Consider the following 27,645-nt stretch of genomic DNA (forward strand, 5'->3'; position numbering starts at 1 on the left):
CGCAGGTACTTTAAATAAATTTTGCATATATGTTGAATAATGCCATTATTTCTCTCAGCAATGACTCCGTGGCGCAACGGCAGCGCGTCTGACTCCAGATCAGAAGGTTGCGTGTTCGAATCACGTCGGGGTCAGTGGCACTTATTTTACCGAAATGTTATACTTTTACTAGTATATTGCCCACCAACTACAACACATCCGGCCCCAATTCAAGGTGACACCGTGACACGCCGCAGTACATTGTCGATTCTATTGTGCGTGTTTGTGGTTTTTTTTTTTAGTTTTCTCTTGAAGTTACTTTTTAAAATTTACTTTACAAATGAAATAAATTACAGTATATAAAATTGTACATTTTAAATCGTACACAGTTGTTTATATCAGTACAATAACTGACAGTCACTGTCCCGGTTTTTCGGACAGTCGTTGACTCGTCCACAATCCATCAAAGATTCCTCCGGATTTTAAACCTATTGATAACGGACCAGGAAAACTGGATGAATGTTACTATTTTTCAACGCCCCCTCCCCCATGGTAACATTGTCATACCCGAAAACTGAGACAGCGAGTGCAATGACCCCGCGGGTAATGACCATGCCTGATATATTTGAAACTATATTTTAAGTACCATACATTGGCTTCGCGATTTTATTTAGTGTAGAGAGTCTTGCAAAGAGTTTGCCAAATAAAGGCTGATAGTACAGGTATGAGGTACACATATGGGTTTCAAGTGCATCACACATACACACCACGGTCTTGAGCTTGCCATAATGTCAATATTATGATTCTATATTCAGCATACCTATTATTTTATTGTTTCTGTTCCACTCCATATTCCATGTGTATGTAGTAATATCTTATTGTACTAATAAATGTGTCTTTCCTTGTACATTTGTTTGGTAAACAAAACGAAACAAAACAAAACAAAACAAAACAAAACATAACGAACGAACGACATGCTCAAAGCTGCTGTATTTTTTTGTCTCCTTGCTAAAGAGCGCCCTCCATTACTGATAAACGTGAGTCTATCACGTGAGAAAACAAAGATTGTGATTGGCTAGACGCTTCGAACAGCGCTTTTCTTCAAAATAGCGGAAGTTGTGCGGAGTGTTGGCGTCCACGAAACTGTTTTTATTAATTTAAGCTAAACATTTGCCTTTATCAGCCCGAATAGTTCAAAAAGGTATGGATGGTATTACTATATACATGTTTGTATGCTAACCACTCGTTAAGCACAGGAATGGTGTGTAAAACGAATACGATAAGTGAACTGTATGTTGAGGAAAGCTGAAAGACCCCCTGAAATTTGAAATGAAACGCTACTCAAGTCTCAATATCATGTTGTGAATCGTGCTACCTAGTTTATCACATGTATCAGTCTACACCCATAGACAGGGGAAATGCTTGGGTAAAATTGTTCATTAATCTAGCTCCCTTCAGTCTATCTTTCTATTTGGATGGCATTTAACATGGAGATAACTATCGTTTAGTGTTATGGAACAAATTGACCAAGATTGAATCACGAGTGGCTGGAGCAACACAATGACACAGAAGCTTGGGTAGTCCGAGGAGGCTCTGACTTGAGTAAGGAGTCAGATAATTTGATCGGTATGACTCCGTTCTCATCTGACTCCGTACTAAGAGTCAGAGCCTCCTCGGGCTAGAGCTTAGGTACATCGTCATCATGGGAGTATAACATGGCCTTGCTTGCAGACAGGGTAAGTCGGGACTCGATTCTAACGTTGTTCAATCATGATGTATTACTGATACATGGTCCCATTCATACGGAAAATGGACAGTTAGAATCGAGTCCTGGCTTACTCGTCTGCAAGTAAGACTGGCAGTGGTAAAAGACAACATGGGTTTTGCATACACGGTGACGGGGCAAAGATTACTACTATACTAGGTTACAACGTCATAGATGTCTTCTCCAACGGCTATGGTTGCATTAGATGATGATTTCAAACATCCATTGCCTACTATTAGCCAAGCCTTTATGGCTGTAAGGGTGGTGAATGTTCATTCACTTTTGATATTTGATTTGCACCAGCTTCTACGAATATTTCTATAGTACAATTAAATGATGTAATTCAGAATGAGTCTCACACATAACTTTACTTTTGTGGAGCGTCTATGAGTAAACCAGAGAATAACCAGCAATGTCAACTATACTGCAATACTGTTGCTTGTCACTGTAGCCTACAGACTGACTTGTTTTGGTGTTATTATCGCAAGAATATCAAGAATACACCAACATAGATATTTGGACGTGTTCAACCATTTGCTTTCATTAAATAAAAGCACAATATTATAGCCACAGGCATATTCAATAAATTAATCTCCATAATAAAACTTATAAAGTGTTTTCTCTCTCTCTTTTTATGTAGACCCTGCTGATTGAGCTAACTTGGATAATCTACATAAACTGCTTTTGAGTCATATCCCTTTTCAACTGTAACGCAACCATCTGACTGGTGTAACCATGGCGTCATCTTTAGTACAGTCGTTCATTGACAAGGAGAATCCTGTACATATTACAAGTGGTAAGAACAGAATGGGATCCACATCAGGAAGACAAAGTAAGTCAAAGAGTGTTGTTCTTTTTGACAAAGTTCGGTGTGAAAGATTTTTTCAAACCTTGCCAAACAATGCTGAGACTATTGTAGTCTTGCTGCTAGACCCCTCAGGCTGGTCTGCTCACTCTGAAGGTGACTGAAGCTAGTGGGGGTGATAGTTTGTCCCTCATATCGTATCAGAAGAAAACCCAAGGTCCAGCAGCTAGACTAAGGCTATTGTTTCAAGAAGTATTTAGCTCCCAACTTTGTTTGTGTCCCAGAATGCCTTGCCCCATTGTATAGCAAATCCCTTCTGAGCTGGATTTGCCAGTTTTTGTAAATCTATTTTAGATAGGTCAGACTCAGGGGTCAATGAAAATGACTTTTCTTGGTCTCCTACGCTTTATGAAGTACAGCCTAAGATAAAATCACTCTTCACTCTTGTCTCTGTTCCCCTTTTCAACTTTCTATCAATTAGCCACCAGGGTTCAATAGTTATTTTTTGTGCCCTGATTCTGTCAAAATGTTTCGATAGTATTTGAAGCATGAGGAGACCAGTTCCTCTGTCAGTGTCCAATTTAAGAATGTTTGAAGCCAGATCAATAACTTATTCTTCCCAACAAAGATGGATAACCATAAAATGTGATGAGGTGGTGGGTGTATTCATTCAATTTTTTTTGAAGCTAGTAGTACCCTAATATATATTACCGTATCAGTTGTAGGGAAAACGTTTGGCACAAATAATGCACCACCCATGGCAACTCCTCGGAAAGCCTTCGGTAATATCAACGATCAGGGAGCAAGAACGGCATTGGGAAATGTTACAAACACAGCCAAGAAAATAGCACCTACACACCTGAAGAAACCTGTATTACAAAGCAAAACACCAGGTCCATCCAAATTATCATTGAAATTACCATCAATGGACACTCCTTCATTATTGGTAGGTAGTGTCAATGGTTACAAGAATGTGTACAAATGAAAATAATTACTTGAATATCAGAAGAGTAGAAAAGGAGAATAAGTTCCTAATCCTGTTTTACTTAATTAGTAGTTTTTTTTGTATACAAACAAATACCGCCTGGTAGAGAGTTAAATGGCAGAGCTTGGTCACTTTTTGCTGCATGGCCATATTTTTAAAATTTCCAGCTCAGGAACCAAACTTTTAATTATTTTGTATTTAGTATTCATAAATCAGAAATCCTAAATATGTTGAGTTATTCTGCCCTCACTGGCCTACTCTGTGAGAGGGGGTAGGTTGATGGGTGAGGGCGCCCCAACATAGTATAACTTGCAGATTAATGTGAGATGTGGTCATTCACAAACTAATATTCAGATAATGATTTGCTACTTCTATAGAATCAGTCTGTTTGAGAAAATGTACTTAGTTCATATCATATGGTATAACTTTTGTTGACAGGAAGGTAGATGTACAGAAGGAATTGATATCACCAGTATTTAAAGTACCAGCTTTGTATGTAGAATGTATGTCCGATTTTATTATGAAACAAGTGTATGTACTGTATTATGTAAAATGAAGAAATGTTACAATTGTCAGAGTTATGTACATATGGTCTTTGTAGGGTCCAGATGTGAGAAGGAAAACCACATCAAGTGTTTTTGCACAGAAATTCGTGAAAAGACAGTCACTTGAAGATTTCCCAGACATAGAGTACATGCCAGACTACATAGAGGAAGGCAAGCAACATCTTTTTATTTCTACAATCATTCTTATAATGATTAAATCTGTTGTTGTTGTTGTTGTGATGTGTTTATTTTGGAGGTGACATTGAAGTGGCATTACCTCCAGTCACATGTATTTCTTATCAACTACTTGTATCTGACCACTTTGACCTGGATGTGAGCACTGGAGTCAGGACACACCCCCTACACAAAGACTTATGTTGTGTCTCGAGTGCCAGGCACAGCCCCCTCCCCCCCCCCCCCCCCCAAGAAAGCTTATGTTATGAGTGATGGACATACTCCCTAAGGGCCTATCTGAAGGCTTGTGTTGTAAGTGGTGGACACACCTCCTACACCAATGCTTTAGTGCTAGGCAGTGTCTTCTGAATCGGAGCAATATTGAAGGCTTCCACAATTGGAATGCATACACAAATAGTACACTAAATTATTACATACAGGCATTTGAGGGTGTCATTCTTTATTTCTAAAAAAACCCCAGAGAAATCCTTAAAAGGATTCATGTTATAACTATCTGAATTTGTTTATTACATGGTCAACATTTTAGTTTCAGGTCAAGGTGACTGTTCCTGATTTATTTGTGTAATAGCTTGTATTCTTATCTTACTGCAGATGACAGTGTGTTTGATGTTTGGGGAGAAGATGGTAGACCCAGTGCCTCATCGATATGGAGTAGTAATAAATGTAGACTAATTCCTGATATGGACAATATTTTTGATGAGAAGAAAAAGAAAAGAGATTATTGTTCTGACTTGTCAACCCTAACAATAGAACCAGTCCCTGAATGTACTCCAGGTTAGTGTGCACAATAGGCCTTTCCAAAATTTACCATGGTGGCAGTCAACTTCCTGTTTGTCTGTGTGTACCTTGGGGGTATACATGGTATAGGTTACTCAGTTAATCTTAAAGCACTGCTGCTTTCTTTGATGTCCAAACAATACGAAAAACATTCTTGATTTACACTTCTACAGAATACCAAGGGACAAAGCTCTTAAGAAACAGTACAATGAGGTGATGATACCCCCAATTTGCGCAAGGATGCTGTATTCTCAACTTCCTGTTTGCAATCTGAAATGGCCTATTTGGACAGACCCAACAACTGTCACAGTTGATTTTGTTAGTGTAACTCTAGGTGGACAGTACTGCTCCTACAACAAACAGGTGATTGAACTTGCTAGACAAGTACAACAATCTCTTCATCTCTTGGGGAGATCTTGGTTTAGGTTTGGCGTATGATAACCTTGGTACTTCTGTGACAGTTACAATAGCATTGGTTTTCAACTCTGTCGGTGGTGATACCGCACAAATTACCTTTTTAATTAGTGTTGGCTTCCAACAATTTATTGTATTTTGTGACATCTTTTCTTCACATGACTATTTCCCTTTAGTAACTTTCACGAAAATCTGTTGACTTTGTTTTTCTGACTTTGTTTACAAAAGTTATGCAAATTACATCGACCACACAACAGCAAAGATTGTAATCTGTCATTGTTTTGATCAGTGAATGTAAAATCAGATTGCTCAAAAGCAAAATGTAATTTTCATTTTATAGTATTCCAGATATTAAATTTGTTGCATTGGAATAATATTTGTTGACATATATCATGGATGTTGAAATGTTGTCTTCTCAATTTCTCTCTTCTAGCTGAATTTGAAGATCTGTTTGTAAATATTGATGAGATAGCCAAAGGAATGGACTTCACTGATTTACCACCTGTAGAGCTACCAGACCTAAGTCTTCTCCTGATCTAACTTATCACAACCAGTTATATTTATTGGGGGGGGGGGGGGGGGGGGGGGGGGGCTTACACCTACAAGGAAGGGGCTGCAAAGTGATGTGCTGTAAGTGAACCTAGAAGATTTTCAGACTGAGATCGAACTGATCATAGTATATCAAATTCTTGGGCATTTTCCCACATCTTTCACCGAAGATGTTCGATAGTTTTCATCACAGCTTATACATTGCCAATGTCACATCTTTATGAAAAGTAAAAAGTTAAAATTTGCTGCCCACTGCCAACGAAGAGAGAACAAGACTTGGTGTTCACCAACTAACTTGGAAAAACTGGAAAGACAACTCATAGAACCATCAATGTTTGGTTGTCATGTCAACAGATTAGTCCAAGGATTCTTGATCCTGTTTGGGTAGAACATTTCATACATCCACTATATGTATGTATTTACATCTAGCCAGGCTGTGTAGGTAGTATTTCTGACCTGGTAAATGAGAGAGAGTCAAGCTAAAGGCAAACTAAATGAGGAAGAGTTCTGTAGTAACTCCTGTGATTTGATTTGTTATTTCAATGTTCTCATGATCTTCATCATTTTCAAAATAGTTCTGAGTGCATATCACTGCCGTTCATGTTTTTTTGAGTACATTCGTTTTGTTGTTTTTGATCAAAAGTCGTCCTTATTGTAATAATGAGCATGTATATGTACAATCTGAATGTTTGTATGGGGTTCTTTGTCTGTCACCTGTAATACTTGTTCTGACAACTGCAACCGTTTAATATTGAAATATTTGTATACCTGGTATTCATGTCACAATGTATATTTATATTTGTATTATTACAACTAGTTGTCTATTTTTGACTCTGTTCGTTATATACATCTTTCACTTTAGTTATGTAACTGCCATTTGCCCTTAAGTTTAAATGTTTTATTAAAAGTCTAAATAAAGTATCTGATATTATAAATGTATAACTTGCGTTGATGCTGGTATTTGTCATGAATGTTCTATACTTCCAATGATCTCAAAACTTAGTCTAGCTGCTAGACCCCAGGCTTTCTTCTGGAAGTGCATTCGAGGGCGATTTTGTGATTTTTGTGATTTTGCTATCTAGCTACCTTTGGTCGCCTTCACAGTGAGCAGAATAACCCAAGGGGTGTAGCAGCAAGACTACAATACTCCTACTTCCAAGTATCTCAATCTTTAAGATTTGTCATAAATAATATCTCCAGGTATCTTGAGTCTTCAAGAAAGTTCATAGAGCATGAACAAACTCGACAAGAAAATGTGTTAGGACGACTCCAACAGCAATTTATCATTGTTGTTTTTTTGTAGACTTTGGGGCTGAGGGACTGTAGGAATTAGCCCAGAGATTTGGTTATCTGTTTTGAAAATGTGGTTTTCCAGGATAAGCTGTAGTAAGCCAATATGTTGAGTTAGGGAGTCAAGTTTTTGGGTTAAGAAGGAATGGGATATCTTGTGTATGAGTAATGTCTGAAAAGCTTGGTCATGGTGGATAAAATTTCTCATAGTGGAGCCCCGACATAGATCGGTGTGGTGGAGCCCTCAGCAGTGAGTCTTTCTTGGTAACCGAAACTACAAACACACCTGTTTCTCTGTGCATACATACATGTACTCAACTACTTCTCTTATACCAAGGTAATGTTAATTTGTATTATGTGCATGCATATTTTGTACACTGACACACCTGGGTTACAGTTGCAGGCTGTCATTTGTATTACATGCCAATGTTAGTGTATTACTAGAGTAGACTATTTACATAACTTTGCTGTGAGAGATTTATCATGTGGTCAACATTGTAGTTTGTCATTAAAGGCCTGGAATTCAATCCCAAATTCTCACATCAGTGTTATCTTGTCAATAGAGCCATAAGGATTACATAGGATCATTCTTTTTGTGTCGAACCAATTTTTGATAGAGGTCTGTTTTTCATGACTAAAATTCCAATCCTAATTCGAAAAGTTCCTTTACCTTTATTGATACATCATTACTTTGTCACCAAAATAACTTCATTTGAAGTGAAATTTGGACTAAATTTGTGGAAGGACAGAGTGAGTTTGTTGGAGCACAGAACTAACAAGATATGAAGAAGGAAAGACTAGGAAGATACCACACGTTGGTGGCGCTGTTTACTTTGGAGTATCATGGGGTCATGTCATGGGGTGAGGAAGACACACAGACAACATAGTTATATCAATAGTCAACAACTTTTTAATAAGAATGGTCTGATCTCTTCTAAAAGCTAACCTGGCCATGCATATAGAATCCTTCAATAAAATAAGATGTAATATCATATAGAACTTCTTTAACACAATGGCAACACACACAATTTGCAACCATATCCATATAAAAATAGTCCTGTGGTTTTTTTTATATGTACATGAAAAAAAAATGATTAGGGAAGGAAACGAAAAAAAATAGCAAACTCACTTTCTGGGAATTAAAGAAGGGTATGAAACATTTGAACACTAAGAAGACAGCAAAAAAAAGAAAAAAGAATGTCCTGCAAAATAGTACAAGTTATTTGTGATATGTACGGTAAGACCTTGATGTAAGCTCACTATGGGTTTACTGCACACACAAGAATTAGTAATTATTTCCCTTCTCTGTCAAAACAGATTAGGTTGTATTTCAACAAACACGAGACAACAGTGGTCCACATAAAAACCCCCTCAATTTTGATTTGCACAAATTGATGTGCTTTTCTTGCAAAAGACATTACGAAGGTTATTGAACTGGAGAATTATAATTTCTTTCATCATGCTTTTCACTTAGGTCAAAGGTCACAGGTCAAAGGTGAAATGGGACAACTTACAAATACACAAATATGGTTGGACTTTTAGCTACAATCATGGGAACTAGGATTATTTGGACATCTCAGTAAACATAAGGCACAAAAAGAAAACGATGTATTTTGAAAGACAAAATATGAACTATATTCTGATCACCAAATGAGGCTATGTCGTTAATGTGTACATAAACACTTTGTTTGAGAACTTACAATACAAACATTTTGAAAAACCTTGAAACTCTACAAATGCATCTACTTTGACAAGACAAATATCGGGAAAATGTTGAAATGTTTCTCACTTTTTATTTAACAATGGCATCCAAAAAAAACACTTAGTAAAACACACTGGCTACAACAAACAGTCGTCAGAAACTCCATTGACAAAATTTTGGCAGTTAGAAAAAACCCAACTGTTGTTAGGAATTTAATTCTTTTGAGTTTTATTCAACCATAATCATTTTATTTAGTTTCATTTACTCATTGTAAAGTGAAAAGCAAAAAAAGTCACACCATGTTATTGTATTAGGCCAATAATACTACTTTCATATGGAAAAAAACAACACAGGAATTCTAAAAAAGTTAGGACCAATGTTTTTAGACTCAAATTGGTTGGTCTCTGTATATGACGTCATACAAGAAGTTACAGCTATGCATCCAAGTTTTTTTTAATTTCTTGGAATCGAGTCATGATAAAAATATACAAGTCATTTTATAATATGTACAAGCGGGCAGTACAGGATGAGGACGCTGGCTACACTATACACAACTGGGGAAAAAAAGGACAAAAATAACACACCTGCTTTTTGAATTTGTTGGACATAAAAAGACACAGAACTTATAACATGGCCCTGTTAATTCAGCATTTAAAGTAAGTAAACCATGAAAACATATCACTATTTATAGCACCTAGAAAACTGAACAGGCAATTATCAACTTTTGAGGAATGAATGTATTTTCATATTCACAATTATTTTAATTACTATTATTCTGCACTATGTACACAGCTAAACAAGAAATAAAAACAGAAAAAAAAACCATACAATCAACAACGAAAGAAATTCTTGTAACGTGCTGAGCAACCAGCCATCATAGGTTGAACAATTCAAAATGTAATTTTTAAAAAATCTTATTTACACCTTAGTTTTTTTAATTTTCATTTTGGAGTTTTTTAAGGAAATTATTGGAATGTTCACTGGTAGAGACCAGAAGAGTAACTTCCCCCTGTCCTATTGTATCATGAAATAAGTTTTTTTTTTCCTTCTATAGTCTTTTCTATGTTTGAAGCAGTTCACACTGAAATTGAAAGAATCATGTGACGGGTAATCTGGGTAAAAGTTTGTAAAAACAAAGTTGAACAACAGCAGCATCTCTCAAGTCCAAGTTTGAAGGTAGAGTCAAATTCATGTGTACACTTTTTTGTGTCACGTAAATGTCATGCAACTCGCACTGTACTCGAAGTCATGTCTGATTCTCCAGAGTTCATGCATTCAGTCACCTATTGTGTAGGTGTGTAACATGTCTCTACTTTTGTCCGAGCACAAGATTGGCCCTTTTCTTACGGTTGCAGGAAGTGGGACGTGTCTGTTAGAAATCTGAACAACAACAACAACAACATCATTGTTGTTAAAAGTCTGCATCCCTTTCTTCTGATAAAATCTTGCTACAGTAACGGAATTTTTGATTCACCTGTACTTTCACAACAGGCATCACAGAATCTATTCCAAATATATCCCAACTCTATGCTGTCTGTTTGACAGATATTTGCAGTGGGTAGGTGGGCTAACAAAGGCTGTCTGGTCTGGGAGGTGCCTCTCCAAGCAGAGTACCAACAGAGTCTTTGATAGCATGGTAAATGATATTCTTGACTTGAAGTTTGTCTTCATGGTTACTGTGTGTGTCACTCAAATGGCGGAATTCCTGGGTTAGAGTGAAGCACTGCTTGATATGTTCTGGTGAAACAAAATCTTCTGCAACCTTCACACAGGAATTCAAATTTCGTACCTAAAGGAAGAAATGAAATCAGCTATTAGTCGAATAATGAACTCGGTGCCACTGTAGTGTTGATGTTGTGTGATAGAGATAGAGGGTGAGAATATCACAAATTACAACCATGAAAAGAATCTGTCACTCTGTGTTCTTGTTCTTTGATAAGCTTCATTTTTAGATGTCTAATGTGTCTTGGGTTTATTTGAAACTAAAAACTGGGTGAGAGAGGGTGAAACCATTTTACATTATAGTGCATAGATAAGTTACTATGGTCATGTATTGTCTTTCACATCTCAAAATACAATGTCGTCCTGACCTTGTACATGATATTGACTTTAGTAGATAGCTTGCTGCCTACATGCAGTGTATTGGTACCGACATCATGAGTTAGCAAGGCATGACTAAATGAGGGGCAGTGTGCCTTCTAATGATAGCCAAGTTTGGTTGTTGTGAGTCAAAATGAGTAAGAGATAGGGGAACACCAAACTTGTGAAATTGTATGCGTCAGTGGCAAGTCAAATTGACTTAGAGGGTACACTGCTTGAGGGGGCCACATAAAATACTACAACTATCATAGATCATACCTGATGTGGTGCACCAGCTGGTAAAAATACAGCATCTCCTTTACACTGTGTTATAGCCCATCCTCTAACACCGTATTCCTTGAGAAGTCTCTCCCTAAGTTGACCATTCAGGTACCAGCTCTGGTCATGGATGGGGTCATGATCTGGGGCAACTATCTGCTCCTGTTCTTCTGACACTTTCTTGAGGAACTGACGAATCTTGTCTGTGTCTTTGGCTGAATAGATATGCCAGAGAGCACCAGGTAGATCTTCTCTTGCCCTCCTGCGCTGTAGGTCATCACAATCTGATTCGTCTACAGCCCTAAGAACCCCTGTAGTAGTCAGAAAACAAAATATACATCAATACTGTGCTTATTTACTTCCACTAATTGTCCCGGACCACTAGTATGCAATATTCTCTCTTATCTGGGGTGCCCCTTGCATAATGAAAGACAATAGAACAATTTATTAAAAGTCAAAAATCTCAAAGAAAGTCAAGTTAAGCTTAGTTTATGTCGATCTACTTGACTTGAAATAGTGACAGCTCGAGACATATCTGAGGTTGTAGTCAGCTAATGCACCCATAATCGAGATTATTTTGTAGCGAAGACAGACTGACTATGATACCAAAACTGTATACATGAATTTGTAATTTTACAACCCGTAACACCCAAGTCAAATGATTGCATTGTGTGTCACGCTTGTTTAGTGTTCATATCAAGGAGTGCAGTACACAGGGGAATATGACATTTTCCTGTTACTGAATATGTGAGTTGTTAGGTATGTTTTGATTACTGGTAGTTGCTAATAAAATGTGGGAACGACATAGAATGAGTGGTAACTTATTGTCTGCTGTCAGTACTCTACTAATCTGGCCCTCACTTCCTGCCACCTGACAGCTTGCAAACAGCACTCCTAGTGGCCAAACCATGAAATCTTTTATCTTTTACCGGAATATGGTGTATTGTTTTACTTGGATGTTACAGGTTGTATATATATTATTCAATATTGCCAAGATAGAAAGTCAATACAAGTTGTACACTATCACGTACTTCTTTCAGTTTCTTGTTTAGACTGCCCCGGTCCACTGCCATAAGGTATTCCTACATACACCATTACATTGACTGCATCAGACACATCCAGATGTAGATTGGTGGTGCCATCCTTTGGGTATTCTGCCGATCCTGTTCACAAATCATACACAGTAAAACATCAAATCAGACCATTCTAACATTTCCAAGGTGACAACAACACTGTAATCTGTCATGTCTGCTGATTCACAAGTATGGACAAAAATTTGGTCAAATTTGTAGCATTCCATCACAACAAGATTTAAGATGCAGTAACGAAATCGTTTCTTGATTACGATTTATAATTTCATGGTTTTTTGCTCTATTCCTGTTGGGTGTTTACTCCAACGAGACACTGCAGCAGTAACATGATATTTTCAAGTTATTAGGAAATTCTTATGGTTAGACTAGAAAAATTAGTAGCTATTTCTCACACACTTTTTCTCAAATTTCAAATAAAGCATGTTTGTATTGAATACTTTTGTTGAGTTCATTTTTTCTCTTATTTCTTATGGGTGAATAAAGATTCAACTAAATACCCCCCCCCCCTCACTCTACATATTTGACCCCATCCCCTCTATACATATTTGACCCCTACCCTCACTATACATATATGACACCCCCCCCCCCCCCCCCCCCCCCCTACTATACTTATGTGTACACCTACCATATGCATTGTACATCTTTGGTCCTAAATCTGGCCTAACAAAGAAATCAGGTAGTGTTGATGCCAAGTTTAACATTCCGTCTCTCTTGGTGTACTCTGGTAGTGGTAAACATTGCATAAGATCCAAGAATCTGTCTGGTATCACCTCACTGAAGTCTTCAGATGGAGGCCAGTCTTTCAGCTTCAATATCATTGGTTCATTTTGCTTGGTAACAAGGCGTCCTTAGAAATGACAAAATGATATATACCACAGTCAGTGTTGTTCTACTGTTTCTGTCTGATACTTGATTTCAGTCACTTAATTTCTTAATACACATCCCCTGTTGGGTCTTGAATAATATTTTGGTGGATGGATTGTATATTTACTTATGTTGTCAATTTCAGTGAATAATATTTTGGTAGGTGGACTTTATGTATACGGTACTTACTGTCAATTTCTTCAAAGCCTTCCCAGAAATCTTTCATTGGTGCTCCCTGGATGACAAGATCATTCCTGCAGTTGACCAAATCATTGTCAATGTGTCCAAACTCTTCAGCAAACGTTACTGGCGACCACAATTTCATGTTGAGAAGTTTGTGAACATTGCTGACCAAAACAGGCTGTGGAAAGAACAGTATTGATATGATTAATATAAAATATTGACTTTGAAGCACCTTTTGTGAATATACAGAAAGAACAGCTAAAAAATTGTTAACAACATTTTCTCTCATTTCAATTTGTACCACACAAAAAATGCAAAATGTAGTCAAAAACAAATGCAAGTTTTAAGAAAATTCTACAGCTTAGAAATCAATCAATTGCATCTAATATACAAAAAAAAGACATTCATTAACCTGGCGAGAATTGTGAATGTTTCTTACAGTTTCTTATGATACTTTTTTCACACTCACATTGGCTTCAATGCGACCTTATGACTTTGAAAATATGAACTTTGTACATCAAAGGCTTTCATTTTTTTGATGATAGATTACTTACAACTCCTCGTCTCCATTCTTCTTGGAAGATCTTTAAGTTTCCACGATGTGTTGGATCATGTAACCTTAGCAACCTTCCATCACATAGCCATGAATGAGGAACACCTGGGTAGGTAACACTGGATTCTGTTAAAGTGCGTCTGATTGGTGACTTCGATGGATCATCATCGTCATCACAACAGATGTTGATTTTAAGTTTGGCTGCTTTGTCTCTGGGCTTGTCTTTCACAATAGGTTGTTTAGGCAGGGCAATGTTCTGTTCAACCACTGTGGCGATGATGTCTTCAAATGTACCTGTAACGGTCCTACATGTGCTTGTCTTGTCACTCACAGCTGATACAGGAGATATAAATCCTACGCTGTCAGAAAGTGTTGGTTTACCAAGACGTCCTGCTGTCTTTGTCAACAACTCTCGCAGGGTGACACACTCTCTCTTCTCTGTATCATCTCCCTCCACTGCAGCCACTTTTCCAGCTGTCATGGCAACTGCCTTTGCATCTTCATAGGAATACTGGAAGAGTTCAGACACACTCATTTTGTTTTTCTTTTCGTCAGCTGTCTTCTCAATTTTGTTGAGTCTTAGTTTAGTGTCTGTTTGGGCAGTGGTTGAGGTTGCAATTTCAGCAAGAAAATCTAAGGGTGATGGAGTCACTGTCTGTAATCTGGTATTAGCTAGGAACTTCTCAGTAGCCGGTTTACACAGTTTACTACTGTTATTAGTAAAGGCAGTATTGTTACTATCAACGGGTCCATTGTCGGTGGCGTCAGCAAATAAAATCTGAAGAAAAAGGGAAATAAACGTATTGCTGGTATTACACACACCTGTTGGTTAGTGTTACTAAGATTTTAGTAACTTGCAACGTTCGGTGCTAAACAGGCAACATTCTTTGACAATAAACATTCCAAGCTTAAAGCTAGCGGGGTGTGTCGGGTCGGAGGAAGGTGAATTTGTCAACTATAGCAATAAAGGTGTGAAGCATTCTGAACTGACTCCATAACTTGGACAAGGCAGCAAACCAAAAAAACCCAAGCATTACATACCTGTGAGACACCATTGAGTTGACTGACTGTTGGTCTAGTACCATTGGCAGGTTTGTTTTCCGTTTTGTGTGCATTCGAATCATGTTCACCAAATGCACACGGACAGCTAGCTTCTATGCCCCATCTACCACGTGCTTTATGTAACATTGCACCAACAGTCCACAACGCTGCAATAAAACCGTCAGAAATTTGCTATTGACTTTAACTCACAATAAAGTGGAAGGTAATAAACATGGTTACAAGATATGATAAATTCTTTGTTATGTAGATTGGTTGTTCATATGGCTTAAGACATTCATAATCTGAAAGTGTTAGTCATATGACTAAAGGTTTCGTAGTCTGACAGTGCCAATTACATGGCTCACGACATTCATTGTTTGAGGGCGCTGTTTACTAGGTGCACGACATCAGTACACTGAGGAAGCTGTTCATATGACAACCATGTTTGATGAGCTGAAATGCTTCATCAAATATGACTATACTCACTAATCTACTTTGTGTCTGATTATAGTTGATATTTCCCTCCATAATCCAAAACTTTGTTTCTGATTCCATTTGACACTTCATTTGATAATCCAGACTAAACTCACCTTTTCCTGGTATGATCTGTGTAACCATCAGGTTCTCTGGCACATGTGGAGTTTTACTACTACAAAACACCCAGTCTGATTTTTTATTCTTCCTGACAGTGATCTCATTCTGTTCTTCTACAACTTGTATTTCTACTAGACAGAGTGTTCAAACAAAACAAATGTTAACATTGAAAACTTGGTACTTCTTGGTACCTGAAATAGAATATTACTTCCTAAGCGCATCATAAAAATAACGAACATACAACTTCTTGGTTGACACCATAACTTCCACTCCATGCGCTTCACATGTATTACTATATACACGTGTAAAAATAAGTCAACCTTCTTGTTCTATTTTGACCCTCTAGCATGAGGTAAAAGCTATTGCAGGTACTGAGAATAAGTCAACCTTCTTGTTCTATTTTGACCCTCTAGCATGAGCTAAAAGCTATTGCAGGTACTGAGAATAAGTCAACCTTCTTGTTCTATTTTGACCCTCTAGCATGAGCTAAAAGCTATTGCAGGTACTGAGAATTCATACTACAGGCTGACATAATGTATTTGTAGTCTATACAAAGACCCTGTCATATCATGAAAGGATATCTTTAAAGGTACAATGTGTACAGATAATAATATTGGTGGCTTGACAGAAATATAATGGCTAAATGTCATATGCTGACCATTCCATTCAGTTATCTATGACAAAATGTCGCATTTTGTAATCTTTTGCCAATTTTAGGTACAGATTAAAATGAACGTGTGACAAACAGTTGTCAGGCGGAGCAATAGAAAAAGTTGGCCCACAACAAAATCCTTATAGCTACATAGGTAAGACAACAGTTACGTGAGAACTGGGATTGAAACCTTGGCCTTTAAGAACACATACATATCATAATATAAATCTGTAAAATATATTTGGGGATGGTGCTCTCATGGTGTGCAGTGCACAACCTACAACCTTTATGTTGACGATAACCTGACAACCTGTCGGTGCACCACCTTTAAATCTCATTGTGTACGATAACCTGTACACCTACCTTTCTTTGGTTCATTCCTCTTCTGATTGTAGCAATCTAGGCACACCACAAATCCACACTTCTCACACACCCAGTGGATGTTGAACAACGTTGTTTCACATATATCACACATTTCCCGTACTCCAGCCACCGATTTTTTCCATGCTATTTTAGCTGCTTTGGCTGCCATGGCCTGTGCTTCTCTCTCTTGCATCACCAGCTCACAGAATTCATCACCAACTTTGGACAGAATGTACTGTGAAACTTCCAAATCTTGTTCTCTGTTTTTGTTTGTCTGGGGTAACCAAGGTTCTAAATCTTCAGACTTGCAGTCACTGGGGTCTGAGAAACCAGCAACTACCAACGTACCACTTTTACCATATTTCAACCTAACGATACACAAAAAAATTTAGTTTTAAAGTGTTGGTCATCAAAGATTACATTTCTATGAAGTTGATTCTCTTTCAAAAGGGCTTTATATCATGTGTCTGTAAATGGAATGAACCATACACCAAAATAACTTTATTGGATAAACTTCGCTTCTATTAACCGTTTGTACTGTACTTGAGCGAAACTTCTATCATCATAATACTTACTGTAATTTCGTTTTGAAAGACCCGCCATTGAGGGCGCTCTTCTCATCCCTTTCCACAAAGGGAAGGATGACATAGATGCTTTTGGTGGTGTATTTATCAGATCAGTCTAAAATCTTTCCAAATTGAAACAATTTATATTTTATTTGATGTAAATTGATTGAAACATTGATAGAACAACCACATGGATATGTACAGTGATTTCTATCCGATATTTCAGTCTATTCAGAAAACATGGATAAGGAAGGTAACCATGGATACAATACTGACCTTCTGAAGGCATAGAAACGACAGAAGATGTTTAACTTTGCATTTCTGGTAATAGACCGCATACGACATTCTCTGCATTTCACCAAATTAGGGCAAACTTCAAAACAGGGTCCGTTCTGTAAAAAGGGTTCACCACTTCTCTTTAGTTTGGCAACAGAGACCTTAGCCACTATCTTGGTGTTATTCATACCTGCAACGAAAATTATACATGTCAAATAAATCTATTTCTCTTGGAGTTATATTGAGTAACATTTTACTATTACTATAAAGTGCATTTTTTTTGGACTATGGACATTTCATTTTACCACACTGCAACTAGGTAAACTGATCTGTGTATGATTTTATCTCTCTTAGGGTATACCAGTCGGCCATCAACTGACAATATGCTATTGTTGATGGGCCAAACTTCAAAGCAGTAACTTAGTGTTGTTGTCCATCATCTAGTATTTGTCTCGTATTTCCATTGACTTTATCATGTCATGATTTCCATGGGAGGAATTAATCAAATCCCCAAAGACTGGAGCAAGAAAATATTGCAAACCCCCCCCCCCCCCCCCCCCCCCCCATTTGTCAAAGTTTGGTGTTCAGAGTGTTGTGCTGTACTAAGTGTACTTCAATGAAAAGAAAGAAAGAACAACTTACTTTGTTTGATTTCTGATGTTGCTCTGGTTTGAATTCTTTTCTTTGGTGCTACTGTACTGATGCCCTGTGATGACAACAAATTGTAGTATGTTAGCGAAAACACATCCATGAATATAGACAACTTGATCAAATCACAGCATATGTAAAGTTGCCCTTTTGTCATCCTGGTCTCACACCTACCTATGGTTGTATTCATTGAACACACTAAATGGTGAAAATTACCCTCAAGTAACACATAATAAACTCTGTTCTTACATACACCATATAAAGTTGAAGGTTTGTATAGTAGACAATCAAGGTGAAAAAATACCTTGAAGTAACATATATTGACTCTATTCCTGTATGTGACGGTTTCTATAGACGACAATTAACAATCAACACACCAGGCTCCATTGTGAATTGTAATACCAATCAAGGCCAGTGTCTGTGACAACAGGAAACGGAAACCTGTTGTCTCTGAACTGAAAGCATTACAATGGTATGTATCTTTCAACAAGTAGGTCTATGGTATTATTTGGTATACTCACCTCTTCTGTTGTTGCCAGAGTAGGTTCCTGTCTTGGAGTTTTTTCTTTCTTTACTCTTCCAGGTCTCTTTTCCTCCCCATTGTCTGTATCTTCTAATTTCTTTGATTTCTTACGTCCAGGTTTGCCAACTTTGACTTCTTCCCCACTCTCTGTGTTGTTTACTTTATCTTTCCTCTTTCTGTGTTTCCTAGGATGACTGGTGTACGAAGCATCTTGTGTTGGCATCACTGATTCTACAGGTGGTTGATTTCCAGTCACTTTACATGCTTCTATCTCGTTCGCAATATTTGCATTGTTCGTGTTTTCTGATTTTGCTAAGTCACCGTTTGGCAGTGTTGCTTTGTTCTTTGCAGCTTTATTTACAGTCAACTTGACCGGGGAATTTTTGGAGCAATCAACATAACACTCTTTGATAACAGGGCTAAGATCCTTTTTGCAACTAGCTGAGGGTTTGATATTTTTACCGTTGCCAGATCTGGCTGGACTTGTACTCCCTTCGGGGTGAAATTTACTGTCTGTACTGCTGTTGCTGTGAGATGGTGAACTAATTTTTGAGTCATTCTCCGCATGCCTCTGAAGCCATGCTTTTTTCAAACTGACGTGAGAACCTGATTTACTGGGAGATGCTGTGATATCAGCACACTTTACACTAGATGATGAATCACTGCTGTCAGACAGTGACCCATTTGCAATTTTTTGTTGGATAGGTTCAGCTTTCAGTTGTCCATGTCCTAATACTGTAGCTGGTGCAGAATGGTGTAAGTTCAGTGGTTTATCATTGGTCTCCTTGCTAGGACCTTTGCCTGCTGGTGGCTTGTGTTTTTTGCTTGCACCAGGACTAGTACTTGACTGTCTTAGATCTGTGCCTAAATATTCACCACTTGGTCCGCCAGTTATTTGGCTATTTCTGCTGTCTGACACAAAAGCACGGAAACTTTCTATGTAACTTGATCCAGGACTTTTCTTCTCACCTGGTGACTTGTCTGATGCAACAGGCGAGACCTGTCTGTCAGGCATGCCCAGTCTTAACTTCTTTGAACCACCGCCTGCCATTGTTTGATGCTCTGATGATTTCCTTTTTATAGTCATGGAAGTGTCGATGTTGAGTGGTTCACTATGATTTGGAGATTTGAGTGCAGACATTAGTAGGCTGTGTTGTGTTGTTGGTGGACCGTGTGGCCCTAATTGAGTAGTGCTGTACACCATAGACTGCATAGCACTCACTGGATTACCTGCCATTGTACTTGTTGTCGATGACGGGATCATTGAATAATGTCCACTCATTGGTCCACTTCCTGCTTTCTTGACTCCCTCCTCTTTATTTTCCGATGCTTTCTGTAATTCCATGGGTTGCAGGATTGCTTGCGACAGTTGAGCCGGTGAAGCCACATGTAACGGAGACTGAGTTCTCCTTCCGTGTTTGCTAGTCTGTTCTATTCGTTTAAAAGCTGTCGGTGACCCAGTCCTACTAAACTTGGGATTGCTTTGAAGGGGTGGTGGCTGACCAATAGATGTATGCTGTATAACGGGTACACCTTGTTTACTATCGTTGCTAACTTTTAATTGATTGTGTTCGCTTTTTTCTGGTGGGATACATTGTTTATGTTGGCGTGGTGAAACAGGGTAGTACATTGCTGAGGTTGACTGAGGTGTTAGGTCCATGGGTTGAGTTTGCTGCTCAACAGGAGATTTCTGTTCATGGTAGCGTTCTTTCCCTTGAATGACACTAGTATGTGCAACTGGTGACAGCTGTTTGGTCTTCTGGTTCTCAATAAAACCTTCAGGATGTTGACCCGGGTTATGTTTAATTAAGGGTGGGGGTGTAGGGATGACTTGTCGTTTGGAGGGTTTCATGTACGAATGAGGAGAAACGTAACCTTTTGGAGAATGCACAGACTGAGAATGGGCCGGTTCACTGTTTCTGAGTTCAGTTTGTTTTCTCTCAACATCACTGTAAGTTTTCTCTATGGGTTTGTCCCCTGGATTTGTTATGGTGTGTCCGAATGGTTGGTAACCTATAGGATTTTCATTTTTCACTTTGTGATGGTTCCTGCTGGTCGTACTATCGATGTCACCAGGTGGGCAAGTATTTCCATGACTGGATACAAGTGCAAGGCCAGGTTCTTGTTTGATTTTGATACCTTGGTATCCTTGTGGTATTGTTGTCGGTGGTTCAGTTCTAAAGTGTCCAGGTGACTGTCGCTGTTGAAATCCATTTTTCCTCATAGCCTGCTCAGACGGACTTGTTTCGACATGTCTGCCGCCAGCTCCTTGTTCAGCTCGCATTTTGTGTTCTTGGAATATCTTGTTTTCGTGTTCTAACCTTCGTATCCTTTCCTGCGCCTCCATATCTTTCTGCCTTAGGATTTCTTCCTGTTTCCGCCTCAATTCTCTCTGTTCCAATTGCTGTTTATAAACCAGTTCATGGTGACTGACCTGCAAGATATCAAAAGAAAAACATCTTAGTTTTTTTTTATCTTCCAATTTTTCAATAAATAATTCATGTTGACATGATAACCATATGTAATATTCAAACTGCATGGCTGACAACAAAGCAGTTGTACAAAGATCAAGATAACAATCACACAACTTCAGTATATATGTGCTCAAGATGTAAGATTTTTGTAAATTTAATCAAAACATGTTCAATATTACATACATGACTGTATAAGTTCAGCTTCGATTTGTTCCTAGTCACAGAACTTTTTGAAAATGTCTGTAGTACAGTTTGATATCTGTTAGCAACAACAAGAATTGTTTGTAGCATATTTTTCCATTGGATTTGTGCTGACTAATCCCCCCTTGGCTTCAGTGATCTCTTTGGTCTCTGTGGTGTGAGACAGGTGTCTGTACGACTAGCCGGTATCAGGCCCTACAATGTTGAATTCCACTTGCATAATAGTACAGAGCTGCTATCATAATGTAAAAATGTTTACATAGTAGCTTATTGCTTTTAATGTACCTGAGATCTTGGATGTTGTTGTTGGTGATGTTTTTGTTGTTGCTGTTGCTGTTGTCTTAAAAATTCCCTTTCTCTTTCCATTCTCTGTTGTTGATGTAATTCTCTTTCTTTCCTAGCTTTCTCATCCTGTATCCTCTGCCATTCCCGTTCCTTCTCTTCTCTCTCGCGTCTAACTTTCTCTTCTTGCTCCCTCTGTTCCTTCTCCTTTATATCCTGGATGTGTAATAGAATACCATATTAATGTCTAAACATCCCCAGAAACATAGACTGCCATATCAAAGTTCATCCTGAATAATTCTTCATCTAAACATCCCCAGAAACACAGACTGCCATATCAATGTTCATCCCAAACAATTCATCTAAACATCCCCAGAAACATCCATGCCAAGTTTCTAATCTGATGATACATTTCAAAGTGTTAAGATTTTTTAATACACAGACAGACAGACAGACAGACAGACAGACACTTTACCATGAACCTTACAGTTCAGCTTTGCTAAAACATACACGTCATGTAGTATAAAATATGTCTCTAACACGCCTTACCTTTTCTGAGAGTTCCCTCTTTTGTGCGTCTGTATTCATTTTGGTTGCAGGTACAGATATTGAACCTCCTGCAGCAGCTGCAAGTCCACCTAACACATGACTGGTGCTCGGACAGTTCCTGAGTGATTCATTAAAATGTCTCTGTACTGCTGCTTGTGCTTCGTGACTTTGCTGAAGCCCTACTTGTTGTCGGAGGTGTTCATGTTCCACCTCATCCATAGTTGGGAATGACCTTTGTGGATACTGTCTCTTCCATAGGGATTGTATTTCAGAGGTTGACATGCCGGGTTGGATTCCTTGTAGATGGAAAACGTTCTGAGCTGCAAGTAACTGTTGACAAGTGCTGTACTGGTGAGCCAACAATTCCTGCTGAGTGAGAAGGCCTGACATTGGATACCGTGCGTATGCAGCCCCAAGACCAACACCTTGATATTGGAGGAACGGCGAAGGAGAGTACATAGCTGCGGTTGGATGACGGATAGTTTGATGAGGTGTAAGTGGGCGCATAGGCGAAGGTGCAAACGCACTTGTCGTTGAAGAGCTTCCCAGTGTACTATGAGCTGATCCTGGTCGTAGTGGGGGATGTGGAGCAGCTGTCACAGTTGGTGATGGTGCATGTCGTGGCTGACCATGTGGATGTGCTGCACCATGTACGTACTGATGCTGCACTGATGCTACCTTGGTGACTTCACTGTCAGACAAGTTAGGATCTCTGTAAACTTTAATTGGTTCAGCTGTGTCCACTATCAAGGAATTTTGTGATTTTGTACTTTCTGATTTGGAACTTTCACTGGATTGAGGTCTTTCATTGATTAAAGGTTGGCTTGTTGGCAGTTGCAACACTTCACTATGCTCGTCAACTTCTTCATGTTGCAGCATCAATTGCTGTTCTTGAAACTGCTTCTGTTGTAGTTGGTGCTTCTGTTGCTGTTGCTGAAGCTGTTGCTGCTGCTGTTGATGTTGTTGTTGCAGCTGATACTGTTGGAACTGTTGCTGTTGGATTTGTTCGTTAAGTTGCTGTGGCTGTTGTTGTTTTTGCTGTGAATCAAGTTCTTCCCTCTTGCTAAGAACACTGCTAGCTCCAGCACTTATTGTGGATGCAGGTGACGCCGTTTCAAAATCATCGGTCTCGGAAGCATGTATATTTCTTTCTCTCTTGATAATGACAATATTGTCATCATGACAAGAGTCTCTACTGCTATTATTGTATTCCTGATCATCTTGCTGATTGTGTTGTTGCAACTGCTGCTGTCGATGTTCAAACTGTTGTTGTTGTTGCTGCTGCCGATGTTCAATTTGTTGTTGTTGTCGATGTTCAATTTGTTGTTGTTGTCGATGTTCAATTTGTTGTTGTTGTTGTCGATGTTCAATTTGTTGTTGTTGTCGATGCTCTATCTGTTGTTGTTGTTGTTGTTGTCGATGTTCAAACTGTTGCTGCTGCTGTTGTTCAACCTGCTGTTGTTGTCGATGTTCAAGCTGCTGTTGCTCTTGTTCTTTCTGCTGCTGCAATTGGAGATGTTGTTGAAGTTGTTTCTGCTGCATTTGTTGTTGTTGTTGCTGCTGTTGATGTTGTTGTTGTTGTTGTTGCACAACTTCTTTGTCTTTTTCATGTTGTTGGCTAGTTAATGGGGTGGATGGACGGTCTTTGTTTTGGAGAGGCAATGTCTCTGGTATGGAAGTACTGCTCTTTGTTTTATCTTTTCCCTTTTCTGATTTACTCTTAGACTTTTCCTCATTAGTCCTTTTGCTTCTACTACTCTGAGCTCTTTTCTTAGAGTCTTTTGTTGTTTTCTCCCCTTTATCTTTGGCAGTATCACCTAAAGACTTGTACTTTGTTCTATGCCTGTGAGTATGTTTTTTCTCCCCTGACTGTTCCTGTTCCTTGACTTTTTCTACAGCATTAAATTGTTCTTGTTCCATGAGCGATGCTGATGAAACTGTGGACACTGAAGGAACTGTTAACTCACTAGTAGTTTTATCTTTGGAATGCATCTGTGACTCGTGACTTTTTCGAAACTTTTTATGTTTAACAGTCTTTTCGGGGGATTTCTGTCTTTGGGATGATGTTGAACTGTTTGAGCTTACCCCCCGTTTTGTTTCAGTTTCTGAAAAATCTATTTGTGGAGATGTTGGCGCCACCAACGACTGTGATGGCAACTGTTCATGTCGCATTGATTCTATACTAGTCACTTTCTGTTTTTTATGTGATGAAGACGATGATGACGAGGGCGCAGAGCTAGTCTTGCTACCATTGCTATCTCCTACACTTTCACTTGATTTTCTTTTCCTTTCTTTCTTGTGCCTACTCCTGGGTTCCTTCTCTGGTTTAGCTGTTAAAGAAAGGATAGTAAGAAGGCTGAAATAGTTTCATTTACGTATATGATATACACAGTTCTACTGAGTGTAAGATATGTATGTGTCTTGCTCTTCTGTCATCGGTCTGCTCCTACTACGTAGATCCCAACACAGTGTACCTAATACATACATTTCTACACTACTTTTTCAATAATTACAAAGAGTAACACTGAAGTAAAGCACTTTCTCTATGTGCTACACTCGTTTATAGCATTCATATCAAGTGTAAAAGTATACAGTTTCAATTGGTTTATTTACAAGCCTAGCATGTTGCCTTTCTCATGTGATCAATAAGCAAATGAAACAGTATATTTTTACACTTGATATGGATGCTATAAATGATAGTGGTACATACAGAAAATGCTTTACTTTGGCCTTATGGGTTGTAGAAACATGTTGATTTATCACAATATGCATAAAGTCCAAAGTCACAGAATTATTACAATGCTTTGAAAGCACATTAGTGTAACATTATTTCACTATGACACTGTTGATCTCAAGGCATTGTTTGCAAAATTTACTTTTAATTTTTATATCGATTTAAAAGAAAAACATGATAAAAAGCAAGTAAATTTTCTACCAATCTGAGCAAACTATAGGAAAAAAAGTCTGAAGACACACAGATTACAACTGAACTGTGTACCCCTAAACAAAATCAGTTCTCTACTCTTTGAATGACATGTACCTGTTTTTTCCTTTTCCTTTTCCATTTCCTGATGTTGCAAATTTTTCATCTCTGATTGTTTGCTTTTCTTTTTACTTCGACTAGAAGTTGGCACTGCAGTGTGACTTGGGCTCTGACTTTGTAATTGACTCTGACGGCTAGAACTGCGACTGTAATGGACCTGCAAGCAAACACAAAGACAAGTTTAATGACAACGGCAGCTAAACACGTATCTCTGCTATGAATTAAAACCTAACCGTAAGTGTGACCATCAGAAAATTGTCAACTTTGAACTATGACATTTTGTCTTCTCAACATATTATAATTAAAAAAAGTATAAAAAAAAACACTAAATTTTTGAAAATGTTGTTTTTGTTATAGCTACTATGGGTTTTCATGCTGCACTAGATAACCAAGTGATCAATCATGTTGGCAAAGTATATTCAATTGCTTTGAACTCTTGTCCGATATCAGACATAGGTTCATCATTGTTGGCATTACTGTTAACCATTAACTAAAGACACGTGATTGAAGGGCTATTTTTCAATCCTGGGTCATCTCATTAGTGTCTGAGGATTACACAGGATCAATCTTTTGTTTTAAACTATTTTTATCTGTAGCCAAACAACCGTTTCTCACACCTAAATGTTAATCCCTAATTCAAAATTGGCCTTTAATGCTGCACTTCTTATAACTGGGGTATTATTTTGTTGATCAGACAACCAACAATATATTCGCTGAAAATTGTTAAAATACCAATAATTAGATATTGTACATGTCAACTGGAGTTCCATTTTATCTATAAGTAGTATGGTAATAAGTTGAAATAGTGAGTGATACATTGGGGGAATACTTTTTGGGTGCAGACCAACAAATCAATTTGATTGGATATATTGCACCATACTATGTGTATACATGTACTGCTGTACAAATACATTCATCCAAAGGTGATTGAATACTGTTCAAGGTGTACGATATATGGATTCACACCAAACAACATTACCAAATACCTTCAGTCATCACATACTTCACGTTCAATACATACCAGGCAATCAGGCATTCATAAATACAAAAGTGATAACCACAATTAAAGACTGTTATCGGCATTCATTATACCTCAAAACGCTGCCACTATGGAATGCGCTACCTCAAGAAGTTCGCTGTGCACCCAACATACAAGCCTTCAAAACTGCACTGAATGCTATCAACACCAGGGGCTCCTTAGTACTTTGATTGTATTGGCCCACACATGACCCTTGATTACATACACGACAACCAGTATTGGTGCTTGTACACAAGTCTAAGATACAGATACAGGAACTCATCTAACAAAATGTTTACAAAAAAGCATTCCAGTTACAGGTACTGCAGCCAGGGGTGTAGACAACAACGAAGCTTCCAGTCTAGTCCGATATTTGCAAGCTTTAAACTCTATACCTTCTCAGTGAATCATACCAACGTGATTTCTCATCATTATCCAGCCACAGATTTCCTGCTGGCATGCCACTTATTTCATCTATCTCAATCAAATAATTTAAATACTTACAGATGATGTATTCTGTGTATTGGATGATGAGGATGTCAAAGTTCGTCTCCTTGACGTTATTCCAACGTTTTCACCTTTTAATAATGAATTGACAACTGAAATAAAAACAGACAAACCCAGAAACATTTCAATAAGGAGCAGGTGCAAAGTAGATATATATGTAAATTATTTAAATGACATATATTTTTGGGATGAGGTGACAGAGTGTCAGTGGACCGTAGACGTGGCGTGACATTCCCCCCGGATACAGATTAACATATAAAAGAGATGAACCAACATATGGTACTACGACTAATAATATTTCCTGATAACATCCACACCTATTATGGAGGTGAGGACACTATAAACAACCCATCACACTTTATGAATTCTTTCTTCAATCTAGCCTTTCAGGCGTCACTGTTATTTCAAACGAATTCTAAACCATGCAAACACAATATGGTTGCCTCAAGCAATAGTAAATATATGCCTGTACTAATAATGTCTTAATTTATAGTCTAACATACATGAATGTCAAGCTGTGACATACATTATTTATTCAATACCATATCTTTATTTTAACTTTACTCGTTGATAGTTGACATCTTCCAATGTTATAGGTAATACCAATTCTGGTACACAACTACATTTGTGTATTTGTATATTTTGGTTGGTTTAATACATAGAGTCTTTGGGAAAATTAAAAGGTAACACAATTCATCATTTAATTAACTAAACCCATTTCTTTTTCTAAGGATATTTTAAGAACCATTCTAGTGTGATGTGATGTGATGTGATGTGATGTGGTGTGGTGTGGTGTGGTGTGGTGTGGTGTGGTGTGATGTGATGTGATGTGATGTGATGTCGTTGATGTCAT

The 27,645-nt window shown here is 38.1% G+C and overlaps 2 protein-coding genes and 1 non-coding gene across 9 annotated transcripts in view; 2 read left to right on the forward strand and 1 right to left on the reverse strand.

The window, feature by feature from the left end:
• The first annotated feature begins 62 nt into the window (after positions 1-62).
• Trnaw-cca (transfer RNA tryptophan (anticodon CCA)) lies at positions 63-134 on the forward strand. Its single transcript has one exon. It is a non-coding gene; the product is annotated as a tRNA-Trp (tRNA).
• Positions 135-1,088: 954 nt separating this feature from the next.
• LOC144446210 (uncharacterized) lies at positions 1,089-6,019 on the forward strand. Its single transcript, XM_078135963.1, has 6 exons — positions 1,089-1,180; positions 2,385-2,576; positions 3,269-3,495; positions 4,136-4,250; positions 4,866-5,048; positions 5,899-6,019. Exons 2-6 carry the CDS (start codon positions 2,480-2,482, stop codon positions 6,003-6,005), a joined length of 729 nt encoding a protein of 242 aa, XP_077992089.1. The 5' UTR covers positions 1,089-1,180; positions 2,385-2,479; the 3' UTR covers positions 6,006-6,019.
• A 2,187-nt stretch (positions 6,020-8,206) lies between these two features.
• Positions 8,207-27,645, reverse strand: part of LOC144446800 (putative JmjC domain-containing histone demethylation protein 2C) — a 98,705-nt gene continuing 79,266 nt past the window's right edge. For 5 of the 7 annotated variants that reach the window (XM_078136635.1, XM_078136638.1, XM_078136640.1 and 2 more), the window contains 16 exons: positions 26,790-26,884; positions 25,265-25,424; positions 22,225-24,554; positions 21,679-21,891; positions 18,717-21,152; positions 18,190-18,253; positions 17,548-17,737; positions 16,706-17,073; positions 15,687-15,821; positions 15,097-15,263; positions 14,057-14,833; positions 13,509-13,680; positions 13,081-13,302; positions 12,396-12,527; positions 11,365-11,675; positions 8,207-10,795 (listed from right to left, as the gene is read on the reverse strand). In XM_078136635.1, the coding sequence (XP_077992761.1) occupies positions 10,574-10,795; positions 11,365-11,675; positions 12,396-12,527; positions 13,081-13,302; positions 13,509-13,680; positions 14,057-14,833; positions 15,097-15,263; positions 15,687-15,821; positions 16,706-17,073; positions 17,548-17,737; positions 18,190-18,253; positions 18,717-21,152; positions 21,679-21,891; positions 22,225-24,554; positions 25,265-25,424; positions 26,790-26,884 (7,994 nt within the window). In that variant the 3' untranslated portion in view covers positions 8,207-10,573. The remainder of the gene's footprint in view (positions 10,796-11,364; positions 11,676-12,395; positions 12,528-13,080; positions 13,303-13,508; positions 13,681-14,056; positions 14,834-15,096; positions 15,264-15,686; positions 15,822-16,705; positions 17,074-17,547; positions 17,738-18,189; positions 18,254-18,716; positions 21,153-21,678; positions 21,892-22,224; positions 24,555-25,264; positions 25,425-26,789; positions 26,885-27,645) is intronic. The other 2 variants (XM_078136636.1, XM_078136637.1) reach the window with 2 other exon arrangements.

Source organism: Glandiceps talaboti, chromosome 15 (assembly GCF_964340395.1).
Source record: "Glandiceps talaboti chromosome 15, keGlaTala1.1, whole genome shotgun sequence".
Taxonomy (NCBI): Eukaryota; Metazoa; Hemichordata; class Enteropneusta; family Spengelidae; genus Glandiceps; species Glandiceps talaboti.

Coding starts and splice junctions, on each gene's coding strand:
- LOC144446210 (XM_078135963.1), top strand. CDS start 2,480: ATGGCGTCATCTTTAGTACAGTCGTTCATTGACAAGGAGAATCCTGTA. Junction 2,577..3,268: donor ATCCACATCAGGAAGACAAA/GTAAGTCAAAGA, acceptor TTACCGTATCAG/TTGTAGGGAAAACGTTTGGC. Junction 3,496..4,135: donor TGGACACTCCTTCATTATTG/GTAGGTAGTGTC, acceptor TGGTCTTTGTAG/GGTCCAGATGTGAGAAGGAA.